This window comes from Rhodnius prolixus, unplaced genomic scaffold, assembly GCF_049639745.1.
Source record: "Rhodnius prolixus isolate KJV_2025 unplaced genomic scaffold, Rpr scaffold_10, whole genome shotgun sequence".
Lineage (NCBI taxonomy): Eukaryota > Metazoa > Arthropoda > Insecta > Hemiptera > Reduviidae > Rhodnius > Rhodnius prolixus.
The window spans coordinates 5,503,037-5,524,783 of record NW_027411615.1 but is presented as its reverse complement, the minus strand read 5'-3'; the positions used below and the strand labels follow the sequence as shown (position 1 = coordinate 5,524,783).

At 30.5% G+C, this 21,747-nt stretch overlaps 1 protein-coding gene across 50 annotated transcripts in view; it reads right to left on the bottom strand.

Moving 5' to 3' along the window:
• The window catches only part of Dscam1 (Down syndrome cell adhesion molecule 1), a 160,864-nt gene that overhangs the window by 6,570 nt on the left and 132,547 nt on the right, over positions 1-21,747 (bottom strand). For 46 of the 50 annotated variants that reach the window (XM_074133750.1, XM_074133785.1, XM_074133782.1 and 43 more), the window contains 21 exons: positions 19,635-19,754; positions 18,905-19,078; positions 17,731-17,878; positions 17,189-17,337; positions 16,980-17,111; positions 16,714-16,881; positions 15,061-15,280; positions 14,343-14,584; positions 14,080-14,235; positions 13,848-13,990; positions 13,582-13,738; positions 13,224-13,502; positions 12,306-12,537; positions 12,042-12,218; positions 11,402-11,568; positions 10,463-10,651; positions 9,134-9,301; positions 6,952-7,089; positions 3,323-3,501; positions 2,980-3,148; positions 2,015-2,146 (listed from right to left, as the gene is read on the bottom strand). In XM_074133750.1, coding sequence (XP_073989851.1) covers positions 2,015-2,146; positions 2,980-3,148; positions 3,323-3,501; positions 6,952-7,089; positions 9,134-9,301; positions 10,463-10,651; positions 11,402-11,568; positions 12,042-12,218; positions 12,306-12,537; positions 13,224-13,502; positions 13,582-13,738; positions 13,848-13,990; positions 14,080-14,235; positions 14,343-14,584; positions 15,061-15,280; positions 16,714-16,881; positions 16,980-17,111; positions 17,189-17,337; positions 17,731-17,878; positions 18,905-19,078; positions 19,635-19,754 — 3,639 coding nt within the window. Of the gene's footprint in view, positions 1-2,014; positions 2,147-2,979; positions 3,149-3,322; positions 3,502-6,951; positions 7,090-9,133; positions 9,302-10,462; positions 10,652-10,692; positions 10,867-11,401; positions 11,569-12,041; positions 12,219-12,305; positions 12,538-13,223; positions 13,503-13,581; positions 13,739-13,847; positions 13,991-14,079; positions 14,236-14,342; positions 14,585-15,060; positions 15,281-16,713; positions 16,882-16,979; positions 17,112-17,188; positions 17,338-17,730; positions 17,879-18,904; positions 19,079-19,634; positions 19,755-21,747 lie in introns of all 50 variants that reach the window. The other 4 variants (XM_074133792.1, XM_074133791.1, XM_074133789.1 and 1 more) reach the window with 1 other exon arrangement.

Genomic DNA, 21,747 nt, shown 5'->3' with positions numbered 1-21,747 from the left:
AAGGTGTGCAAAATGTGCAATTAGTTATTCATTCGACTGTAGACGTTTTTCAGTCGTTTATTTCATTAGAACATCTCTGTAGATGTTCCGCGTTATACTGTTTTTATCCTAACTTTTCTATTACTGTAGGGATCTACAAAGAAGATACCTAATTGAAAAAAAAATACTTGATGCCGAATATTATTGTTATAAAATGGAAGACATGAAATATCAAAAGGCTGTAGCTTTTTAGAACATTGGAAGAATTATTCCTGTGTTACTTACTGGAGATAGACAATTAAATGGTGACAGAAATCAGGTGAAGGACTTTAGTACCTTCTCTCATGAAAAAAGACGGAAGTGAACTTTACTAATATCTATTGTGCTGCAATAAGTTAATCTGAGATAATTACTTAAATACACTAATCTTGGAATTCAAAAAGTGTCGGCCTAGCTTTTATATCAAATTGTCGATATCTATTTTTACTTCTATGAATTGAACGAATTAAAATGCAACTAAATAATGAATGATGAAAAAAAGATTATAAAAAATTAAAATTAAATTTAAAAAAAAAAATCAATAAAAATTACAAAACAAAACTAGAAAAAAATAATTTACCTCAGACAATGATACCCCTCCTAGATGATGCCCGCAACCCTGATTAAAAAAGAAAACCAACTACAAACAATGCAAACACAAGCAGAAAAAAAATAATAAAATAATACAAAACAAAATAAAAGAGAAGAGAAAAAAATCCATGCACATGCTAAATAAAAATGGAAATTATATTATGAGGATATGAATTCAAATTCGTTTTACCGGAACCATTTCGAAATAAATAATTAATTCAGAATTGGATTAAACATTTTAACAGAGTAATAGTGACAAAATGGGCAGATCACTTTAATGACTAAGGCCGTCATTTCCAAAAGGGAAATAAAAGAGACGGACTTAACATCCTTTGTTTAATCTCCTTTTCCAGTTGATTCGCCTATTTTATTTAAGTCTTCATCTAATAACATATAAAGAAAAGAAACGATTTCAGCCTACATTTCATCAATAATTTTTTCCAATTCTGAAGTTGCGTAACAGATCGCTGATAATCTTAACCACCTTCAAGTTCAACTGCTCAACCTCAGTTCTGTAAATTTAGGTACTTTTGTAGTCGTAATCGTAATATCTAGGCATTAAAAGAATTTGTTGAAGGATAAAAAAATACCTGCAATTAATCAATATAAGTCGATAAAAGCTTGGCTATTTATGATGTTATTTCAGTTATTGTGAAGAACTATATTCAATAGATAAGAGAGAAAGAGAAAGAGAACAATTTAAACACAGCTTACTTTAAGAAGAAAGTCTATACATAAATAACTTAATTTTACCGCAACCTTAAAGTGAGATATTGTAATATTTATAACGAGCAATGTCCAATCTGGTAAGCAAATTCACAAGCTGCTCACACGCGCGCACACAATTTTACATATTTCAAAAAGTTTTGTTAATATATAACAAATTTCCACATTAACTTCAATCCAAAATGTCACACCATGCAGAAGTTAGAAAATTAATTCTTTCATACTTACGATTCATAATTTGTTAATTACATACTAATTTAATGATGAGGAATTATTGTACACTTTAAAACAAGATGATACAAAAAAAAAAAAGAGAAGTTTTTCAATATGTTTAACTTGATGAGGAACGCTTTCGCGCAGGAAAAGAGTACCCTTACATTGGAGATAAAAAACAGTAGCAATCTTCACGGTAGATGACCGTGAGAGAGGTTGAGTGGCTGACAGAAATGGATTAGTGATGTCACGATATAGTATAACCGTAAATTTGTAATAATCTGTTAAAAAAAAGAAGAAAAAAAGTTTCCTTTTTCAATTAAAGTAGTTGTACTTTGGAAGGTACAATAATTCCAACATTCACTAATGTTAAATAATACTTATCAATTAATTAGCTGCTGAATATTTAGTCCCATTTTCTCTACATGGTTATCATTCGTCTTTTGTGGCCAGCGTTTTTAAATACCTGGATAATTGCGATTGACAAGTTGATCTCTATCACATTCGGCTTCAGACATTTCATTACTTTCCTTGCTGTCGTTGGCTGAAGAGTTAGCGTCGTGGTTTCGTGGTGGCGGTGGTGGTGGTTCAGGGCTTCCTGTATGCGAGAACACAATAATTGATTAGTTTGTTTTTTTTAAATGAACGAAATTTTTTGTGTTGAATTAGCAAGTGAAGCTATGACTTTCCTTAAATGGGAATCTTTAATATGAGATTCATCTACATTTCAATGTAGGACTTAACGTTAGATAATCTAGAAAAAACCTTATTAAGAACGATTTAATAAATTAAATTTTAAAGCAGTGACAGACAAATACGGAAGTTCCAACCTGCGTTGGAGGCCGATTGGAAAAATTCTTAAAAAATATAAATACTTATAAAAAAGAGCAACCAATCAATATGCAGTGTCAATAATGAAATATGAGATTGGTCTATTCCAATCTAGGTTGTCTAGATACTGCAGAAGAAAGATGATAAGAGAAGGAGTCGGTTAAATCTAGATTTTGAAGCGAACTTTAGAAGCTCAACCTCTAGGAGAGAGCTGCCAGGAAGAAGTCAAATATTTCTGTTTTTTGATGCGAACAATTGGTAAAATCACACAAATTTTACACAATTACTAACAAAGAACAAAAGATAATGGTTATGGCATTAACAGATTTGTAGAATAGTTTCCTGCCTGCGTTCAAAATATATATATTAATCATTCTCTTATCAAGTAATAAAAACTTCTAGCGCCATATTCTTATCAGTTTCCTACCGAACACTTTTCGTTCAATCAATCGTTGAACAAATTAAGTTCAAAGATTAAAAATGAATGAGTATACCTTGTAATTTCATTTATGGTCTTAAGACATACAAAAGTAGAACTTAGAAGTTTTTAATAGATTTTTGTGATTAAAAAATAATAATAAAATTCGAAAATGAACTTACCAACACTTCTCCTTCCTAGTGAGTTCCTACTGCTGTAATGATCATAAGGAGCTCCATAAGGTGTATACTGAGAACCGTAAGGATCATCTTCAGTGCAATTAGCAGGATCATCATATTCAGGAGAAAATGTGGAATTGGGGCCAACTTTTGAATACCGGCCATTTCGAGGCTATAATTACATTTTTATTAAATATTTTACTTCATTTTAAAGAAAGCAATAGTTATAAAAAAAAACTAAAAAAATAAATAAATCTCAAGAAACTAGAAAGACAATGAATTAAACAAGAAGTCGCCACGTTCTGATGTAAATTTTTAGTATACCATAGATATACAACCATTTTACCATAGATTGAGAGCCGGATCGGTGATGGATGTTTGTGGACACACCTCCAGGACCAAGAGTACCACAGTGACCATTCTGATGTGGGAATGTCTGGAACTGCATTGCCTTAGATGGATCCATTTCTTCACGGAAGCCCAACAAGTGGAATGTAGCATAAGGACAAATATCATCATCCATACCTACAAAAATACAAAATAAATAAATTAATATATACGCACCAAACTAATAAAATGTAGCAAAATTGATAATATAAAGAAACCAATCAACAAAAATTAAATAATGTAATGGATAAATAAATGAAAGCAACTTAACGAAAAAATGATAAACGTGCAATGAACTCCGTAAGTGCAATTTTACTCATGCACCAAAATTTACAGCTAGACCACACAAATAAATTTACTTCGATTAAATTTCCGGCTTTGTATTCAAATAAACCCAAAATAAAAAAAATTAAATTATTAATAGTATCAATTTGACATCAATGTTATTATTAAATGGTTAGTGAAGTCAGCAATGTTGGAAATGATCTTTCAATTTATACTTTCCAATTTTACTTTATGCAAAGTTGGAACATTATTTAGTGAATTTCCCCAAAAATTAAGTGTACAATTACATTTATATTCATTTTAAATATCAAACCTGACGTGATTAGCGCCTTTAGCCCCTACACTTATTTGTTACTGCAATGCCACTTGTTACATTTTAATAATAAAAACTAATTTTTCAAAATATGATCCAGATTGGTGAAGATACGTGATTGAAAAGCTTGTTAAATTAATTTTTTAAACAAAAATTAAAAACTTGGTATTTTGTGGGGACTAATGGCGTTTTTATCAATGAAACTTGGACAGTTTATTATTACATTTTAAAAAAATAACAACAAATTTGATAAACTTGGCCAACCAAAACAGTAAATTAAAAAATTAAAAACTATAATAGATTATGCTGGGCTTTCTATTTTCACATTGCAATGAAATTTCGACTTACAAGGCCTGATGAAAACACCTTTAAACAACTGAGTATACTCTTAATATACGTTTAAAAATAGAACGCAAAAACAAATCTGAAACTCCTCTTGTACAAAAATACCACAAAAAATAGCATGCAAAATTTAAGAGCAGCTCCTCAAAATAACCCCTTTTTAAAAAAATTGTACATTTTAAAATATATCTATATCAAACAAAACAATTGAAAATATTGTTACAAAATACGAAGTTTTAAATATAAATATTTATATTTATTATTTACTAAATTAATTACTCTTTTTTAAGATTTGAGAGAAATAATCGTGAGAAAACTAATTTAAAATCGTGAAAAATGCTGCAAGAATGGACTCGTATTTCTGCTCAACCCACATGATAAATAGTAAGGTGCACGTGATAGTTCATAAATTTGAGTGTAATACACTCAACTTGTAATGTGATGAGGCTCTATACTTAAAAGCTTCACCCAAGGCAATATGTGTTATAGTAGTTAATGGTAATTTTGTTCAGTTTAACTGATGTGGAACATCCATTACAGGGCTTCGAGGAATTTCTTCAGACAAATAATTATTATTAATCAATCACAGAAATACATTTAATGAAGATTAGGCCTTAAAAAAGTTATAAACCGCGTGTCCTTTTACTGCTGCATAAATCATCACATTGGTGGGTTCTGCTTCACTAATAAAACTGACCCAAGATAATTGCTCTACCAAGAAGGAGTAAAATTTTTGAAACGTTTACTAATTTACTCACATTAAGCCAACTTTAAATAATTTTTAATAGTGAAAAAAGAAGTTCAACTTTAGTAATGCCTATTCATTTATGATAAACCTTCATTCTGTGATTCATAGATGATCATGTTTTTCTGGAAGAATCTTAGCCAAGTTGTTTGTAGAAAGTAAGGTAGAAGGCCCGCTCTTCTCAATTGTACACGGATTATGATTTTCTTAGTGCGCGAACTAATCGTATTCCACAAATATTGTATTAGGTTTACGTTGGAGGGAATATGCTAGCTAAGAAAATGTTTCTATATGTTCTTGTTGTAAAATGTATAGCTACAAATTATTGAGTAATGAGATCTTGTTGGAAGTTGGCACTAGAAGATCGTTCTACAAGGATATCTTAACTTTCTTCCAATCTCTGCAATTTAACCGATGAGCACTGAACCTGCCTTGAATAAAGATAAGGGCCTAAACTTGATGCGATGAATACCTCTGACACCCTACACCACAACTTCTAATAAAACACAGGAATGCCCAGAACAGCTAAATCAAAATAATGCCCTTCACCCCACAATCATCATATTTTCAATCTTCGATCACTTCACTACATAAACAGCAGGAAAAATAATAAGTGCTACTAATGTCTAATAATAATAGACCACTACTGTCTTTCTTTGCTGCTTTATGAAGTCAGGTTGATGGTATCTTCTTCAAGGCGGGTAGGATTGAAGAATAAACGAACTATACAATGTAAACTGTTCGAATGAACACCTCGTTTGTTTAATCCATCCTAGAAGCAGAAGAAGGGCGACACTTCTCCGTAAAAACTCATTTGCTGGAGGGGTCGAACTTCGGTTCATTATTTCCTCCAATTCCACTTGTTCGATTGTACAGTATGCCATCCTTGGGCAAGGATCTTTGTTCAAAATACAGAATGTATTCGGCCCAAAAATCGCGCGATTTCTCGGACGAAGATACCTGTCTTATGCATAATGAAAATTCTTTACCTATTAAAAGTTAACTGCGCTCAACGCTGAAATCAGACAATTCTTTACATTGCAGAAGTCAGTGCTCCACTTTCTCATAAAATTCTTCATTGATTATTTAATTGAAAAACCATTTCAAGAACATAATTTGTTTGTTTATCAACACGACCTATAAACGATTTTAATTGTCTATCTTCCTCAACTGAAATCATTTATGACTTAGATTAAAGTAAATAAACTAAATGTTTCAAACATTAATTTAACTCCATCTGGGCGGATATTTTTTTGCACGTAGAAAATTTGAATTTAAATGCCCCTACATCAAATACAACAAAAAAGGTGAAAGTTTATTCTTAACAAAACAAATAACTCCAAGAAGTCGCAGAATATTCTATTAAAAACAGTTTTATTACGGATTTAAACAACCAAAAATATATGTATGCTTACAATTAAATTTAAAAATAGGATTAAGCGAAAAAGCATGGTGAAAAGACTCACTCAAGATTGCAGTATGCTGAAAGTAAGTCAAACTTTTTTTAATGTTTCATAATACTTACCTAAATGTTGAACTGCATTAAAATGGATTTACTTGATTTTTTGCTATCTGGTCATTATTATAATTAGTTTGACAAATTGTAATTTCAAGAACATGTTAAATTTAATTAGTTGTTTTTCAAGAGAAGATTGATTTCTACGTTCTGTAAGTTGAGTCTTACAAAGAAAAAGCAAAACTACATATTATACAAGTTCAGCCTTCTAGATGGGCCTTTACTGATAAGTAATCATCAGAATTCTTGATAGTGTAGTCAAAATTGTATATGATGTCGAAAAACAAACACTAACCGCTTCTTCCCCTACCACCACCATCATCATCATCACACCATCACCAGGATGCACTAGAGTTTTTTGTTTGTAATTTCGTAGAATTTTGTTACCTGCTCTATGATACATGGTCTCATCAGATCCAGGGCATCTTGGCAGTCTGCCCCTACATGGGGTGTGCGACGCAAGTTCTTCATACATATGTCGTCTCGGGTCCCACGTAGAATGGCCGCTACACAGCCCTGCCCTTCCTAGAGTGTCAATCGGGCCAAACAAGAACGGTAAAAAGAAAATACAAACTAAACATGGAAAAAAGCGGGAAAACCCTTTGATCTTGTGTCTTTATGTTGAAGAAATAATTTTTCTTGTTCATTCTGGAAGACGTAAGTAAGTTCAGTCAGCGAAAATTTTGGTTCATTATTCGTTACGAAAATATTTTCTTGCTGAAGCCGCAATGTTTAGTCAAGTTTTGTCAAACATTTCGAAAAAATCTCAAGAAAATAGAATATGGAATTATAAAACGGTATTGAATAATTTCTTAAATCACATATTACATTTTCTAAAGACTTCTACAAGGATCGAAAAAATCATAACAATTAATAACTGAACCATTAAATTTAAAGCTCTACATGGTACGGTTAATTTGCGTCGGTAGAAAAACATATTTGCTGATGTGATGAAAACAAGGCTACGATGGACTGTCAACAAGATTCAGAACTTTTTGTTCGCATATAATTATAAAAACGATAAATATGGAATCAACTATTACGTGCAGTTGCATTTTACATAATTATTTCATTACTTTTTAATGTATATTAAGAAATCCGGGCAAATATAGAGGTACTTCAGCCTCATCAGCCCCTTATTGGCAGTGCCCCTTTTGTTTGGGTGAAACTGCCAACGATTATGTTCATTTCTGCAACCTTGTGTAATAAAATCTTTTACCTTTTTTAAAATACTCTTTCATGCTCTGAAATAATGTCGGTAAATGTGACAGCACACTTCAACAATCCGTGGCAAAAATCCAATTAACTAATATCTGATTAATCACTTCTTACTTCACACTAAACGAATCCCATAAGATATCTATTAACAAATCTACTTTTTTAAATTAACGATTAGTAAGTGCAACTTACAGTAAGTGGAAGTATGTAATCGCCAATTTTTTTTCAGGCTGGACTTACGTCAAACTATCATTAAGTGTTCTATACCCCCAAGAAGGAGGACGGAAGCTCATATTATCGTATTCTACGAGTATTAACCATTGTACCCTACACTAAAAGTATCCATAACGGAACTCGAACGAGGTATTTCCCACTAAATAGCCTTTACTATGAACTAAACCAAAATACGCTCCCAAACTTAATGTGAAAACAAAACCAACCGCCCAGCTGATTTGTGCAGAAAAAAATTGTTAGGATTCTTCGATATAAGTGTAAGTACTTTTCGAACGGTAAAGTGGAAAAGAATGCAAAATGGAAAAAGTCAGTTACATTTTTCCTATTTTTTCTTCAAAATTTGACAGATGCGAGATGAAAATGTAAAATTATTTAAAAAAAGTTTAATTACGAGCGTGATTTTACATTTTAGGCCAGAAATGAAGTAATTACATATTTAATTTCTCTTATTTTTTTTGTTGTTTAGTACACGAATAAGTTCACTTAGTTTGTATGTTGATTATTAAAACAACTATTGCATTAAATTAAAAACAACATTTATTTTAATAGAAAAATCAAGTTAGTCAACGTGCAAAGGAACAATACAGAACAAAGGCTCGTAAGCCAAAATGGGCGAATTAAGTTCTACATTTACGGCATTAAAGGAAAAAAACAAACACTTCTCATGCGGACACTTTTTTAAGTAATTATAGAGGTTTACAAAACTGAGGTGTAGTTGGAAAGTACTGTTTGAAGTTCATAAATGATCAGTAGTTTGTGTCTTAAGATGAAATTGTGTGTATATTTCTTTATGAAAAGAAACAATAGATAATTGTGTCATTATTGTAAGTATTCCTGGTAATTCGTCAAGTAGTGACAGTGACCAAAAGGGATTTCGCCAAATAAATAAAAATAACTAAACAAACACTAAATAATGATTATGAATGACAGTAACCAAATGAAATAAATTAAATTAATAGCTTGGTGGTGACATATGAAATGTCTAAAATAAAAATGTTCTGATGATTAAATAAAATAAATAAATAATAAAATAGAAAAAGGAATTGGGGTATTAAGTTGTACTACTTGTAGTAGCAAAAGTTGTTTATAACAAGCTTTATCCTTATAAGTGCCTTACTTATTCCTGTACCTCGCTTAACCCTTTCGCACGTGTTATAGTTTGATCCAGGAACTGGTGGAAGTTTGCGATTTGGTGGTGGAATGTATCCGAGTTCATCATGTAGATCTGGACATCTCTTATCAATAGTGTTTCCGCCGACCATTGACTGATTGTACACAATATCATCTATAAAAATAATCATTTTCATGTATAATTTAATAAAGATTAAAATGTATATATATATATATAAAGTTTAAAACAATACTTGAACAATTGAAACGTTGTATCACATAAATGTAAGTATATAGTCCAAGTGATTAGATAAATACAAGGCGATGATTAGAACGTTACTTTTAAAAGAAGCTCCTCATATAATTCAGTAAACTATTACTAAGTATAATCTAATAGTTGACTTTATTTTGATAACCAACTCTAATTTAGTCAAAACGGATGTGTTCCATAGTGTTTATTCTGGACGGCGTAACTGTCAGTAAAGGGATGTTGACTCCTAAAGTACTGATTGTAAAGAATACTCTAACGGTTAAAATGATGACCGTAATAGTGTGTTTCTTCAAACAGTTGTTCGAAAACAATCAGCCATATTATTTCATTGGAACAAACTAAACTGCACTATCGTGTACAGAGTTTAAATAGATTTGTTAAGCCTTCAAAGAAGCTAGATTAAACCACCCATCCCGCAGATGATGAAATCACTCACTCTGGTTTTGGTTTTGATGCCTTAATTCTGAGTTAAATGTTTAAAGAAGTTTAAAAATATTTCCTCAAAAGTTTATCACATTTCATTACAGATCAAAAGTTATGAAAATATTTGCACTACCCACAATTTTAGAGCAACAAAGCAACCTATCTTACTAAGAAGAAATTTTAGAAATCTTTTTAAAAATGTGTCAAGAAAAGAAAGCCTCCCTAAGGAAGACATCATTGAGGAGAAATATAATTTTGAATGAAAACTTAGGGGCGCACTGCTACAAGACATAGCAGAGCATGAAAAAGATTACAGAGAAAAGGAAACAGTAAATGAAGATATTAGCCAGCGTTAATGATGTGAAATGAAAGAATTATGTAACTAATTATAGCACTAACAACAATTTAAGACTAGAAATACTTTTTTCATACAGGTAGGTCCGCGTCAGCTTTTTAAGGTCACATTATCGAAGAAATTTGAAGATCCCAGGAGGCTTCTTCTTTAGTGTATACTGAACATTTTTTTGTTATAAGTAATTAATTAATGTGATTTATATCCTCTGTATTGATTTTTTTTAAAATTTCGTTTTTGAAGTAACTGAAAACTGAAATCGATCATCATTAAGCAATAATTTTGAATACCTCTAAGTCTAGTGGGTGGTAGTCCTCGCGATCTTCTTGCCAAAGCAACACAGATCACTATGATGCCCACAAAAATAACGATAATAGTAGCGCATACAGGTACAACAATGTTTAAATCAATCCATTTTGGAATCCAAGGGAAATATTGATGAACATCCGAAATACCTCTTTTCGGCGGTGAAACAGTACCTTAAAATAATAAAAAAATTAAGGTTATAAATTAAATTTACCTTTATGTTGGGTGCCTTTGCCGCGCAGGAAACATACTACTATGATCGCAACAATTATCACTAGCAAGGCAGAAACAACCGGTACAACTAGATTCAAATTGGATAGTAATATACGCAGTGGAGAATCTGCACCATAACCTGAATCAGGTACTTCCCGTGCTGGAGCAATCGTACCTGCAACACCACCCACAGCTTTTTCAAAACCGATTCAAATATCATTATTATTTTTTTGTGTAAATATATTGATAGCATTTACTTAAAGCAAGTGAACACTTTAAAATTCAAATATAATATTTATTAAACTTTAGTTCCTTAAACTCCTCTAGAAATATAAAGAAACTCTAATTTTGCTAGTAGAATTATTTGAATAAAGCAAAGCAGCAATTTCCTTCAGTCTAGCTTTTACGTTACAGTTGTCCTATTATTTGCTTCGATGGTGTTGTGGTACTGTGTATATAAAAATTGCTCTGCACTTAAATGCTTTTAAAATGCCATTATAAGATTTTTCTTGAAGTTATTTGTAACTTAAAAATAGTTAAGAATCTAATTAGAAGAAATTCTCCACTTTCAAAGTAAAATAACACAACTGTCTATAATTAAAAAACAAAAAAGTCAGGAAGCTGCTGTACTAGAATTAAGATTTTAAATTGAAATTTGAGCTATGAATAGGCCGTAATGAATTTTTATATACTTCTGTATTTCATCTCACCTCCAGTAATTGTCAAAGTAGCAAATTCATATTCAGCTACAGCAAATCCAGCATTATTATGGGCAGTTACTCTTAAGTTATACCAAGTTGCAGGATCCAAGTCAAGTACTACAAAGTTGCCACCAGGTTTAACATTATTGGAAACTTGATTCCATTCAGCTGACATCCTATAAAAGAGGTAATAATGTTGTAAAAACCATCTTAATGAAAAGATAGTAAAAGGCTAAAACAGACAAAATAAAAGTATAAAAGTTCTCAAAGATAATTCATTTAACCCACTATCATTTCAATGCAATCTACCAATGCAACTAATACGAAATCAGTTCAAAGAAATAAATTAAATAAAAAGAAAAATAAGTAAATAAATAAATTGATTTATTAAAGTATCTCTTCTGGTAAGTATAATTTTACTATAGAGCATCCTTGTAGCACCTAATCGAAATATCAAATTTTAACTTCCATTTTTGTGGTATGCAAACCACAGGTTTTTATAGTCATCAATTTAAACCTTCTTTTTTTAAACAGACGAATTAAAACTTGATTCGATTTTAATGAAAATCAAATTAAAAAATTTGCTTGACAGCAAATTTCTACTCTTATAAAAGACTAGTGAAAAAAATAAGTACTTTGTAATACTCACTTCTTCTTGTGCTCGACAACAAAATAAAGCATTGGACATCCACCATCAGACCAAGTACTCAAATGAAGAGTAATACTATTAGTAGAAACTTCAATAAACCTGCTTGCTTCTGGAATAATCGGTTTAGAACCTTTTGTGCGTGTATTTAAAATATCAGATTCATCACCAGTACCAATGCTGAAAAATATTTAAATATTAAAAATTTAATTCTCTCAGAAAGAAAATATTTGTCTAATTGAAAATATTATTTAAAAAACAAAATACCTATTGTATGCAGTTACAGAGATCATATATCTAGAACCACACCACAAATTTTCAAGAGTATATTTGTGTACAGTGGGTGCTAGTTGCATAGATTCCCAATCACCAAATTCTGGTTTATATTTAACAGTGTATCCATGGATTGGTTCGGTATCCTGAGGATTCGGTTTTAATTTCATGGTGATAGAATTGGTTGTAGTTGATGTAAGAGTTACTTGTGGGACATGAGGTGGTGCTAAAAAAGAACGTGACTCGTTAAATTTTGACAATGAAAAAGAATGAAAAGAATGTCTCTTATAAAGGACTTTTTCTGCAATCATTAAATTCTAATAAAACTGAACTTGTAAGTGCACTTCATAATATAACTAGGTAGTGAGGATTAAAGTTACAAGTTCTTGTTATTGTTATTTATGGTTGTGCTTATACTCTCAACCAAAGAACTCTCTCTTCCACTTGTCCAACAAACAACCTAAAAACTCAATCTTCAGAACTCCCTATTTATTACTTTTAGTACAAGGCAAATATACCAGCTCATGTTTCTTCAATGGATTCCTCAAAAAATTGAACAATTTCCAACAAAAAAGAAAGAATAATAGTACATCTGGTTTGTGCATTTTCTCCGAAACCTTGCTCTTAAGAGACGACGGGTAATGTACACTAACATGAGTATATTTTTTTTCCTGGTAGCTCAAAACACATAATACCAGGGAAAAATCAATTAAAAATATTTCTACGTGATCACTATATTTCCTAGTGAAAAATGTTTCAAATAAGTATTTCGGGTGACCTCTCCATAGAAATTAAACAGGGAGCAAACCAAAAGTAAAAAATGTAACAGGGAATAAATTTTCTAACACAGTTAAGTTCTTACTAGTATTTAACTTAATTAGTTTCTAAGTAGAAAAAAACAGTGTGTTTTACCAAGAATCACAAGATGATGAGTAACTGAATCTTTTCCAAATGAATTTTCAACAGAACACGAATATTCGCCGGCATCGTTTCTTGTTACTGATTTTATAAGAAGAGATCCTTCAGGAAGTTGTTGCATTCTATTCTGTGCATTGCTACTTTCGAAAGTAGTACCCTTAATTTTCCATGTGATATCCGGAGCAGGTTTACCAACAGCAAGGCATGGCAACTTAACATCTTCTCTGTAGGTGGCTGTAAATTTACTGTCGAAGGAAGCAATTCGAGCAGGAACTATAATAAAAATGAATTTATAAATTTAACATCCAATTATTTCAAACATAATATACAATAAAATAAAATTAACTATTACCTTTGAGGCTAGGTGTCAGAACAACAGTTTTCGATGGCTGCCCTTCTCCAATATTTGTTGAAGCGGTTACCCAAAATTCATATTTTCCTTCTTTATTTAATCCAGAGGCTTCATATGTCATTTGAAACGGTGGCATTTTCTGACTTTTTGGTTCTTCCTGCAATATAATTTTCGTATTTTTTAAATAAAATTTTAAAAATGATTTTTTTATTTTAAACTTAGTAAAGCATAAAGGTTTTTGAAAACAGTACACAAATAATACTAACAAATTTTCCATCTTCTTTTTCTTCCTTTATGTAAACTGTGTACTGAGAAATTACACCATTTGGTTGTGCAGGAGGTTTCCATGAAATTAAAATAGATTCTTCAGACATAGCCAGAGCTTTAACAGCGGTTGGAGAATCTGGGACTATATGAAAAAAAAAAACAAGATAAAAAAAAAATTATAAAAAAAAATTGTGTATGTTAAATAACTATAAGAAGATCACAGAAAATTACCATCTTGTTCAGTCTGACAACGAATTGGAGTGGTTCTTACACCATCACCTCCCGCAGTAAAAGCAAGAATTTGCATGCTATAATTAGTATACTTTTTCAGGCCGTGGATTATGGTTTCACTAGAAGAAGTGATCTTGGAATCCTTCGATTTCTCATCTAATGTAATTAATATTAACACAAAAAACAGTGAATTAATTTTTGTGCATTAAAAATAAACACACAAAAAATGGTAAACAAATAAACTGAATAAAATCTGTACCTACCGTACCAAGTGTCGGTGGGTCCGTAGATTACCTTGTAACCTTTGATTATACCATTTGCTGTAGTTGGAGATGGTGACGTCCATGATACTCTAATTGTTTGCGATGTCAATGTTGTGCAAGCTGGATCGTGAGGTGGTTCTTCTGGAATGCCTTCAGCCGTAAATTGTTTTTTTTCCTCACTCATTGGTCCAGCTCCTAATCGATTAAAGGCTTGTACAACGACTGAATATTGCGTATAAGTCCTGAAAACGAAAGATCTAACTGAGAAACTGACAAGACTTAATCTTATTGCAATTATTATAATTCTAGTTGACAACATTGATACAAATACTGAATTTTACTGATCAGGAGCTAGTAGCTCCTGCATTTAATTAAATAGCAGATAAATATATAATGAATAATATAATGCAACAGCACGGTAAAATACGCAAATATATTTTCAAATTATATCTTTCGCGCTTGAAGTTATCTAAAATTATTTTTATAAATAAGAAGTAGATAGTTTATTATCAGTTAGCACAATAAAGTAGTCTCGCTTCTGGATACTCTATTTTATTTTCTACTTTATGAAAGAGGATAAGTATTGGTATATACTTACACTAATTGTGATTTAATTTAAACGGTGTAAAGGTTAACAATTTTAAAGCTGATATTTGTAATATTCAATATTCTGCTATATCTATACCATAGATTTCTATTTCTTAATAATAAGCATTACTTTAAACCACTGATTATCAGATGATGCTCCTTTCCTTCTTCCTTGCTGAATTCAACGGTCTCGAAGAGATACGGCTTGTCAGATGATGAAAGCTTGTAACCAACATAATAACCCTGTATTTCACCATTCCAGTCTTCTCTTTCTGGTGGTTTCCATGTCACTTTCAGAGATACCTGATCAATTGCTTCTACCTTCACTGCTTGTGGTGGGCCACTTGGTGCTAAAATTTGAAAACGTAAACGTATGAGAAAATTTATGCGCTAGTTATCTATCATACTTAATAGACAGAAACTGTCAGGAATTCAGACCAACAATTAATGATTTATAGTAGTTTGATCTGTCATTATTGCTATTTCTTAAAATGGCAAACAAAAATTTTTTACATTAGTTTGCAAGCAGGAGTGCTGGTTGTATCCGACACTAACCGCACAGAACCTCTTAGCGTCTCTATGAGACAACTTTTTATGTTTCATTTCTACGTAGAAATAGGGAGAATTATAAATAATCAGACCTTCATTATAGCAGACCTTCTGACGTAATAAAATATATAGATACTTTACTAAAAAAAAAAAAAATTCAAACCGTCGGTAGCTGTTGTTAACCATATGTCAAATTTAGGTATTTCTTTAACCCATTCGCTGCCAACCACGAATATACTCGTGGTTGGCAGGGTGTTACGCATTGACAGCACGAATATACTCGTGATACTTTCAATATATTCTTTATATTATATTATACTTTATATTATACAGATTTGTTTAGTATTATTATTTGGAATAATGGTACTATTTGGTATAATAGCATAACAATTTGTGTGATTCATTTGTTTTTTTGCTTAAACGTGCGCAAATAAGAAAAAGGATATCGAGTCCTGTTACATTCCCATTGCCAACCACGAGTATACTCGTGTTTGATTTTTATACATATAAATGATTATTTACGATTTATGACAAAATATGTGTATTTATCTTGAAATAATAAAACTTAGATAAACAATAACACTCAAAATAGAAATGGCAAAGCGAATAACTTCGTACAATTTAGGCTTGGCAGCCTAAAAAGATTTTAGGCAGGAATAAAACTTTCGACTAATATGTGAATAATAAATTTAGTAAAACCTCAAGGAACAAAAAGAAATAGAGGAATATATGTCTATCCTTAAGACCAAAATAATAAAATTTTAACTGATTGGAACTCTGGGAAAAAGTAAAAATTAAAGATGTAAAGTGGACGTATAATATAATAAAATTTAAAGATTATTAACATGATCTTTACACGACAAAATCGGTCAAGTATTTGAAATTTGCTTATTCTTAGTTTATATTAATAAAGAAGAAAGGAAAAACAAGTATCTCGGAAATAATATATTCGACACTTTTGAGGGTTCTCCACTTATGGGGAGGAGAGAAAAATTCTCTGCTTACTATTTAATAAATTCAAAACCATATAAAATTAAATACATATGCTCAAAAATCTGACAAACCTACAAGTTTCATTGTGGCCAGGAACATACCATTATAAAACACAGGCAAACATAAAAATATTTCAGTGATGAAAAAAAATATAACTGAACAGGATAAACTCCCAACCAACTCAGCTTTATAAACTTTCAAACCTGATCAACTTTGTAAAATTTTGTAACCAAGTCTTTACCTTCTTCTGCGGTAATAATTGTAACTGGTTCAGAATGAGTTGATGTTCCGACTTCATTTTCAGCCACAACTCTCATATGGTAGGTAGTAGCAGGATTTAGATTGAGTACAGCACCTCTGGTCTCATGTCCCGGAACCATAACTCGATCAATATCAACATCCCAAGATCCTGTCATTATATAAGATTTAAAAACAAAAAAATAGCAGCTTGATATCTTACGACAATAAATAAAAACTGATATGTGATATAATATGGAATATCTTTACCCTTAGCCACTTTGTATTCAATAAGGTAACGTATTATCGGGGAGTTTCCATCATATGGTGCCGACCAAGAAAGTTGTACTAAACGACCAGATTTATCGAGTACTTTTAAAGCACGTGGAGCTTCTGGGACTTCTATTCTCAAAGAAAAGTTTCAACTTTAGAAATTAAGCGAAAAACATTTTTGTTAAATAAATTTTTTTATAATTAACCTTGCACTATGAGATTGATACTGGTGTCATCACTGCCAAAAGAATTTGTAGCAACACAAGTGAATAATGCTGAATCTTCTCGGCTTGTTTGTCGGATGCTCAAATCAGACAGAACACCATGTACCAGTATTTCTTCTCTGATTGTATACCTAAAATACAAAAATAATGACTAATAAAACTTTGAATGCATCATAAACCTTAATTTCTATTATAATTATCATCTCTAAAAAGAATTTTGTATTCAGGAATAATTTCGAGAATTCTATGCATTACTATGGGTTGCTCTGTAAAATAAAAAATGCAACTGATTTCGCTTTTCTCCTACTGCTTTCAAAATATAAGAATTCACCTTAGCTGTTCTATATATTTGCCTCCGTCGTCAGCACATATCCATACCAGTAGTTAAGAACTTCGGCACTTACACTCACACTAACTGCATATTTTTTAAAAACGTTTTGCAGGAGACTACTCTCTTGGACCCAGAGTAGAGCTACATATAATAAAACCATGAACTACATATTTTACATTAATTAATTAAGTACCTGATATCGCTTTTTGGATCAAGGCGTTTGTTATTCATGTTCCAAATAATACCAATTGGCTTTTCACCTTTAGCTTCACATTGTAGTACAGAAGGATCATTTATTCTAGAAGTCTGGTTTCTAAATTTAGTTTCAAATTGCGGTGGTGCTGAAAAATAAATAAAATAAACAATTATTAATGAAATATCATAAATATATGTATGTTATACATTGGTAGTATATGTACAATATTCTTACTACAAACACTATTTTGTTCTTGTTTACCTTTTTTTACTGAGAAAAAATGACATAAAAAGGTGATTGAAATTTAAACCTGAAGGCATTATAATTTCTGATTATAATCTTGCCGATTATGTTATATAAAATAAAAAAAAATATTACAGACTGTTCCGTTATTAAGTTTAGACACAATCTAATCGAAATTGAACGGAGACGGAGTCTACGCGGTCAATATTATTTCCACTTATGCTGGCAATAATACTGAAATGAAATGAGAAGTTTGCAGCCTGATCAATACTAGAGATTGGTAAGCTAAATATTACCAATTTGTTTGACTGTACAAGGACTGATTTAGAAAATAAAAGGGATAAATGTTAGTGACTTTATCCGTCATAACATGCCTGGTTTATTTAGAATTTTCATCTACTTCTGATTTTATGTTTGATTAGAGAATTTAGATTTTCACTTAATACGACTCGACCCGTAGCCACCACAGTACCTAACTGAATGTGGGGAAGGTTACATTCTACATAATAAATCCTTGTATTAATAGTGGAATAAATGTTGTTAAAAAAAAGATAAATATTCAAATAATGGATAAAAGGTAAGTTGAATTTTTTATAAAGAAGAAAAAAATTTAAGAAATTTTTTTTTTAAGTAAAAATACACACACGTGCTTCTGGAGAAATGAATTACTTCCACCTAGTTTTGAAATAAACCTCGCAATGAATTGCTTCAAGTTCTTAAGTTCTGGCTTCCACAAAAATTGTGAAATATTTTCAAATAAAATGATCCCGTAAAGATAAACCTTTTCTAAGTGTCTAAATGTGAAATGTTGCATTTCGTCCCTACACAATGTATAGCAAAATTTAATCAAATGTATTGGAAAAATTTAGGCTGAAATACAATTTTCTAAAGTTATTTCAAAGAGAGAAAGAAATGTTCAAAAGATTACCTTGTACACTAATCATTATTACAGCTGATAATCCAGAGCCAATACCATTTACAGCTTCACATAAATAATATCCTTCGCTACCTTTTTGAATATTATGAATGTACAAAGTACCTTCCTCAACTTTAACATCAGGATTATTTGGTTTCAAATCTTTATAGTCTCCAGGAGAATCACCTGCAATAAATACATATATGCAATTATATATTATCTAACAACTTAAAAAGCAGTTCTCTTAACAACAATCTAAACTTTTCAAATTACATTAAAAGAGATTTTGGGAAAGAGATTACAGAATTCCTTTTTTAGGAATTCATTTCGACTTCTTCATTTTAGTGCCTTAAGTAAGTTATAGTTGGTAAGTAGTCGAACTGAAGACAATATCCTTTAGCAATGCTCTAAAAAGAAGTAAAATATTTTCAAAACAGACATTTATGTCATATAAATTACTTGTTCTCTTTGCCTGATCCTCAGAGTTCTTCAAATTATTAGTTACCAGTATCTCATGGTTTAGCAAATAATTGTCTAATCTTTTCAGCAATATATATAAAAAGAAGGCCATTTTTCTTTATATAATTATATAGTATAAGGTGCTTTCATAAAGAGAAAGTGTACGTTAAGGCAGCTAGCTTCAAACCCGGGATCCCCGTTTGGAAATCCAGTGTACTAACGATTGGACTTATATCCTCTCAGAGTCTTATTTTTATTTTGTATTTATTCACTATATACATACCTGATGCTCGTTTCCATGTCACAGAAGGTTTAGGAAAGCCATCAGCTTTGCATTCAACCTTAGCATCACTACCTTGTGCAAATGCTTTATCGGTAGGTTCAATTATCCAACGTGGAGGAACTAAAATTTTTCAAAATTCCTATATGAAAATTAATTATAATCAAACTAAACAAAGTTAAAACTATAGGTAAATTGAAAGTTTAAATTTTTCAATTCCAAATTTAATTTTAATCGATAAAAATTTTCAAAATTTTAAATTTTGCTTTGAAAAAATCGTTTTTTATTATTATTAAACTTTACATTAATTTTAACTAAAATATATTTTTTTATTTTGTTTTATATTCAATTCAATTTCAAAGAGCAATCGTATTTTCTTAAAAAACTCAATATTAAATTTGTTATAAGACTAATTAAGAAGAATCAATTTTGTAATTCCTGATTCAAATAAGAAATTTCTATCAAAACTTATACAAGTTTACGAAAAGAAATAAAAAAATTAAGTCGCGAATGAGTTTTCCAAATTTATTTGAAAATTAATTTCCAAAATAAGTTTTGAAAAGAGCTGAATTATTTTTACCCAGATGACTTTTATTTCCTTGAAAAGTCCATTTCTAGAGAAAGTACCAAATGTAATTTAAAGACTTTTTACATTGGAAAAAAGGTGTAAGGAGACTAACACAAATACTCAAATTTCGTGAATATGTTTGTAGCTATTGTTTTTTTTTTTTTTTTTTTTTTTTCAGCTGCCACAAAAACTTATTCCGAACACTGTACTTGGCACATTTTCAAAATTCATTGCAAAAAACGTTATGGAATCGCAGAGAAGGTGTACACAACATGAATGGGCTGTAGTACTATGGGTTCAATTTTTAATACAGTTCTTGAATACTAGTTGTTTAGCAACTTAAAATTTCTTATAAAAATAACTTCAAAGATAAATTTGGTAAAAGTTTAAAATAATAATTTTTTAAATCATAATATGCATTCATGTTTATAGGAAAACTTATGGCATTTTTTCTGTTATTTAATGTTCGGAGACTCTTTGAATCAAGAATTACATTTCTTGATTGTCTTTGAATACATCTTTTTTATTTAATTTTATTATTTTTAAAATACTTATTTTTAATTTTGAAATGTATTTCGAACTTTATAAAAATAAAAAAGATGTAATAGGACAAAAACACTTAACAATAATATATTTAAACATGCAAAACTACAAAACAATAACAAAACAAAATTGAAGCTAAAAAAACACATGCAAATATTATTTTAACTAAAATAATCATAAATAAAATAAAACCATTGAATGTTATTGCACAAAATAAATTTTTCTTACATAATTCCAGTATATTATAATGAATGGCCACTACAGCTAATGCCAAAGGGAAAAAATACTAAAAAGGGATAACTCAAATATGTAATTTATATTATAGAAACACTTCGAAGGGGGGTTTGTGCAATTCCATCCATTTTTAACTTTTTCATGCATTTTCCAATCACTACTATTCTACTTAAATAATAAAATAAAATTAATAAAACATGCAAAAATAAGAGAAAAAGTGCTTGTAAATAAAAGGGAAGGAACTTTTTGAAGGGATTAGGGGTACCTAATAGCCCTAATTCTGGCAAACATTGTTATGCGGTAAGGAATCCAGGGAAAATGAAAAGGATAATTTTGCCAGAATTCACTTCTCTTAAACAAAAGAAACAATAAAAGTAAACAAAAAAACTAATCACTAAGACGTCCTAAATAGGTGACATTTGACATAACCTTTATGCTTTAATCCTTCTTCTTATTTATTTATTTATTTTGTCCTTTTAAAAACATACAAGTATTTTTCAACAAGGAGACAAAACTTCTTTACATGTATAAAAGCTCCAATAGAAAGGTACGTCTGTTTAAATTAACCTTACACAGACCATAACAAAATTTCATTCGTTATACTAAGTTGTACTTAAATTATTGTCATTTTTAAAAATATTAAATATCTTAAGCTGAATTACCAGCAAAAATTAGCGATATTAATTAATCTGTTATTAGTTACAAAAACTTGCAACGTTTTAATAATTTTTGTTAGCCCATTCCTAAAGACGGAGAAAGAAGTTAAAATTT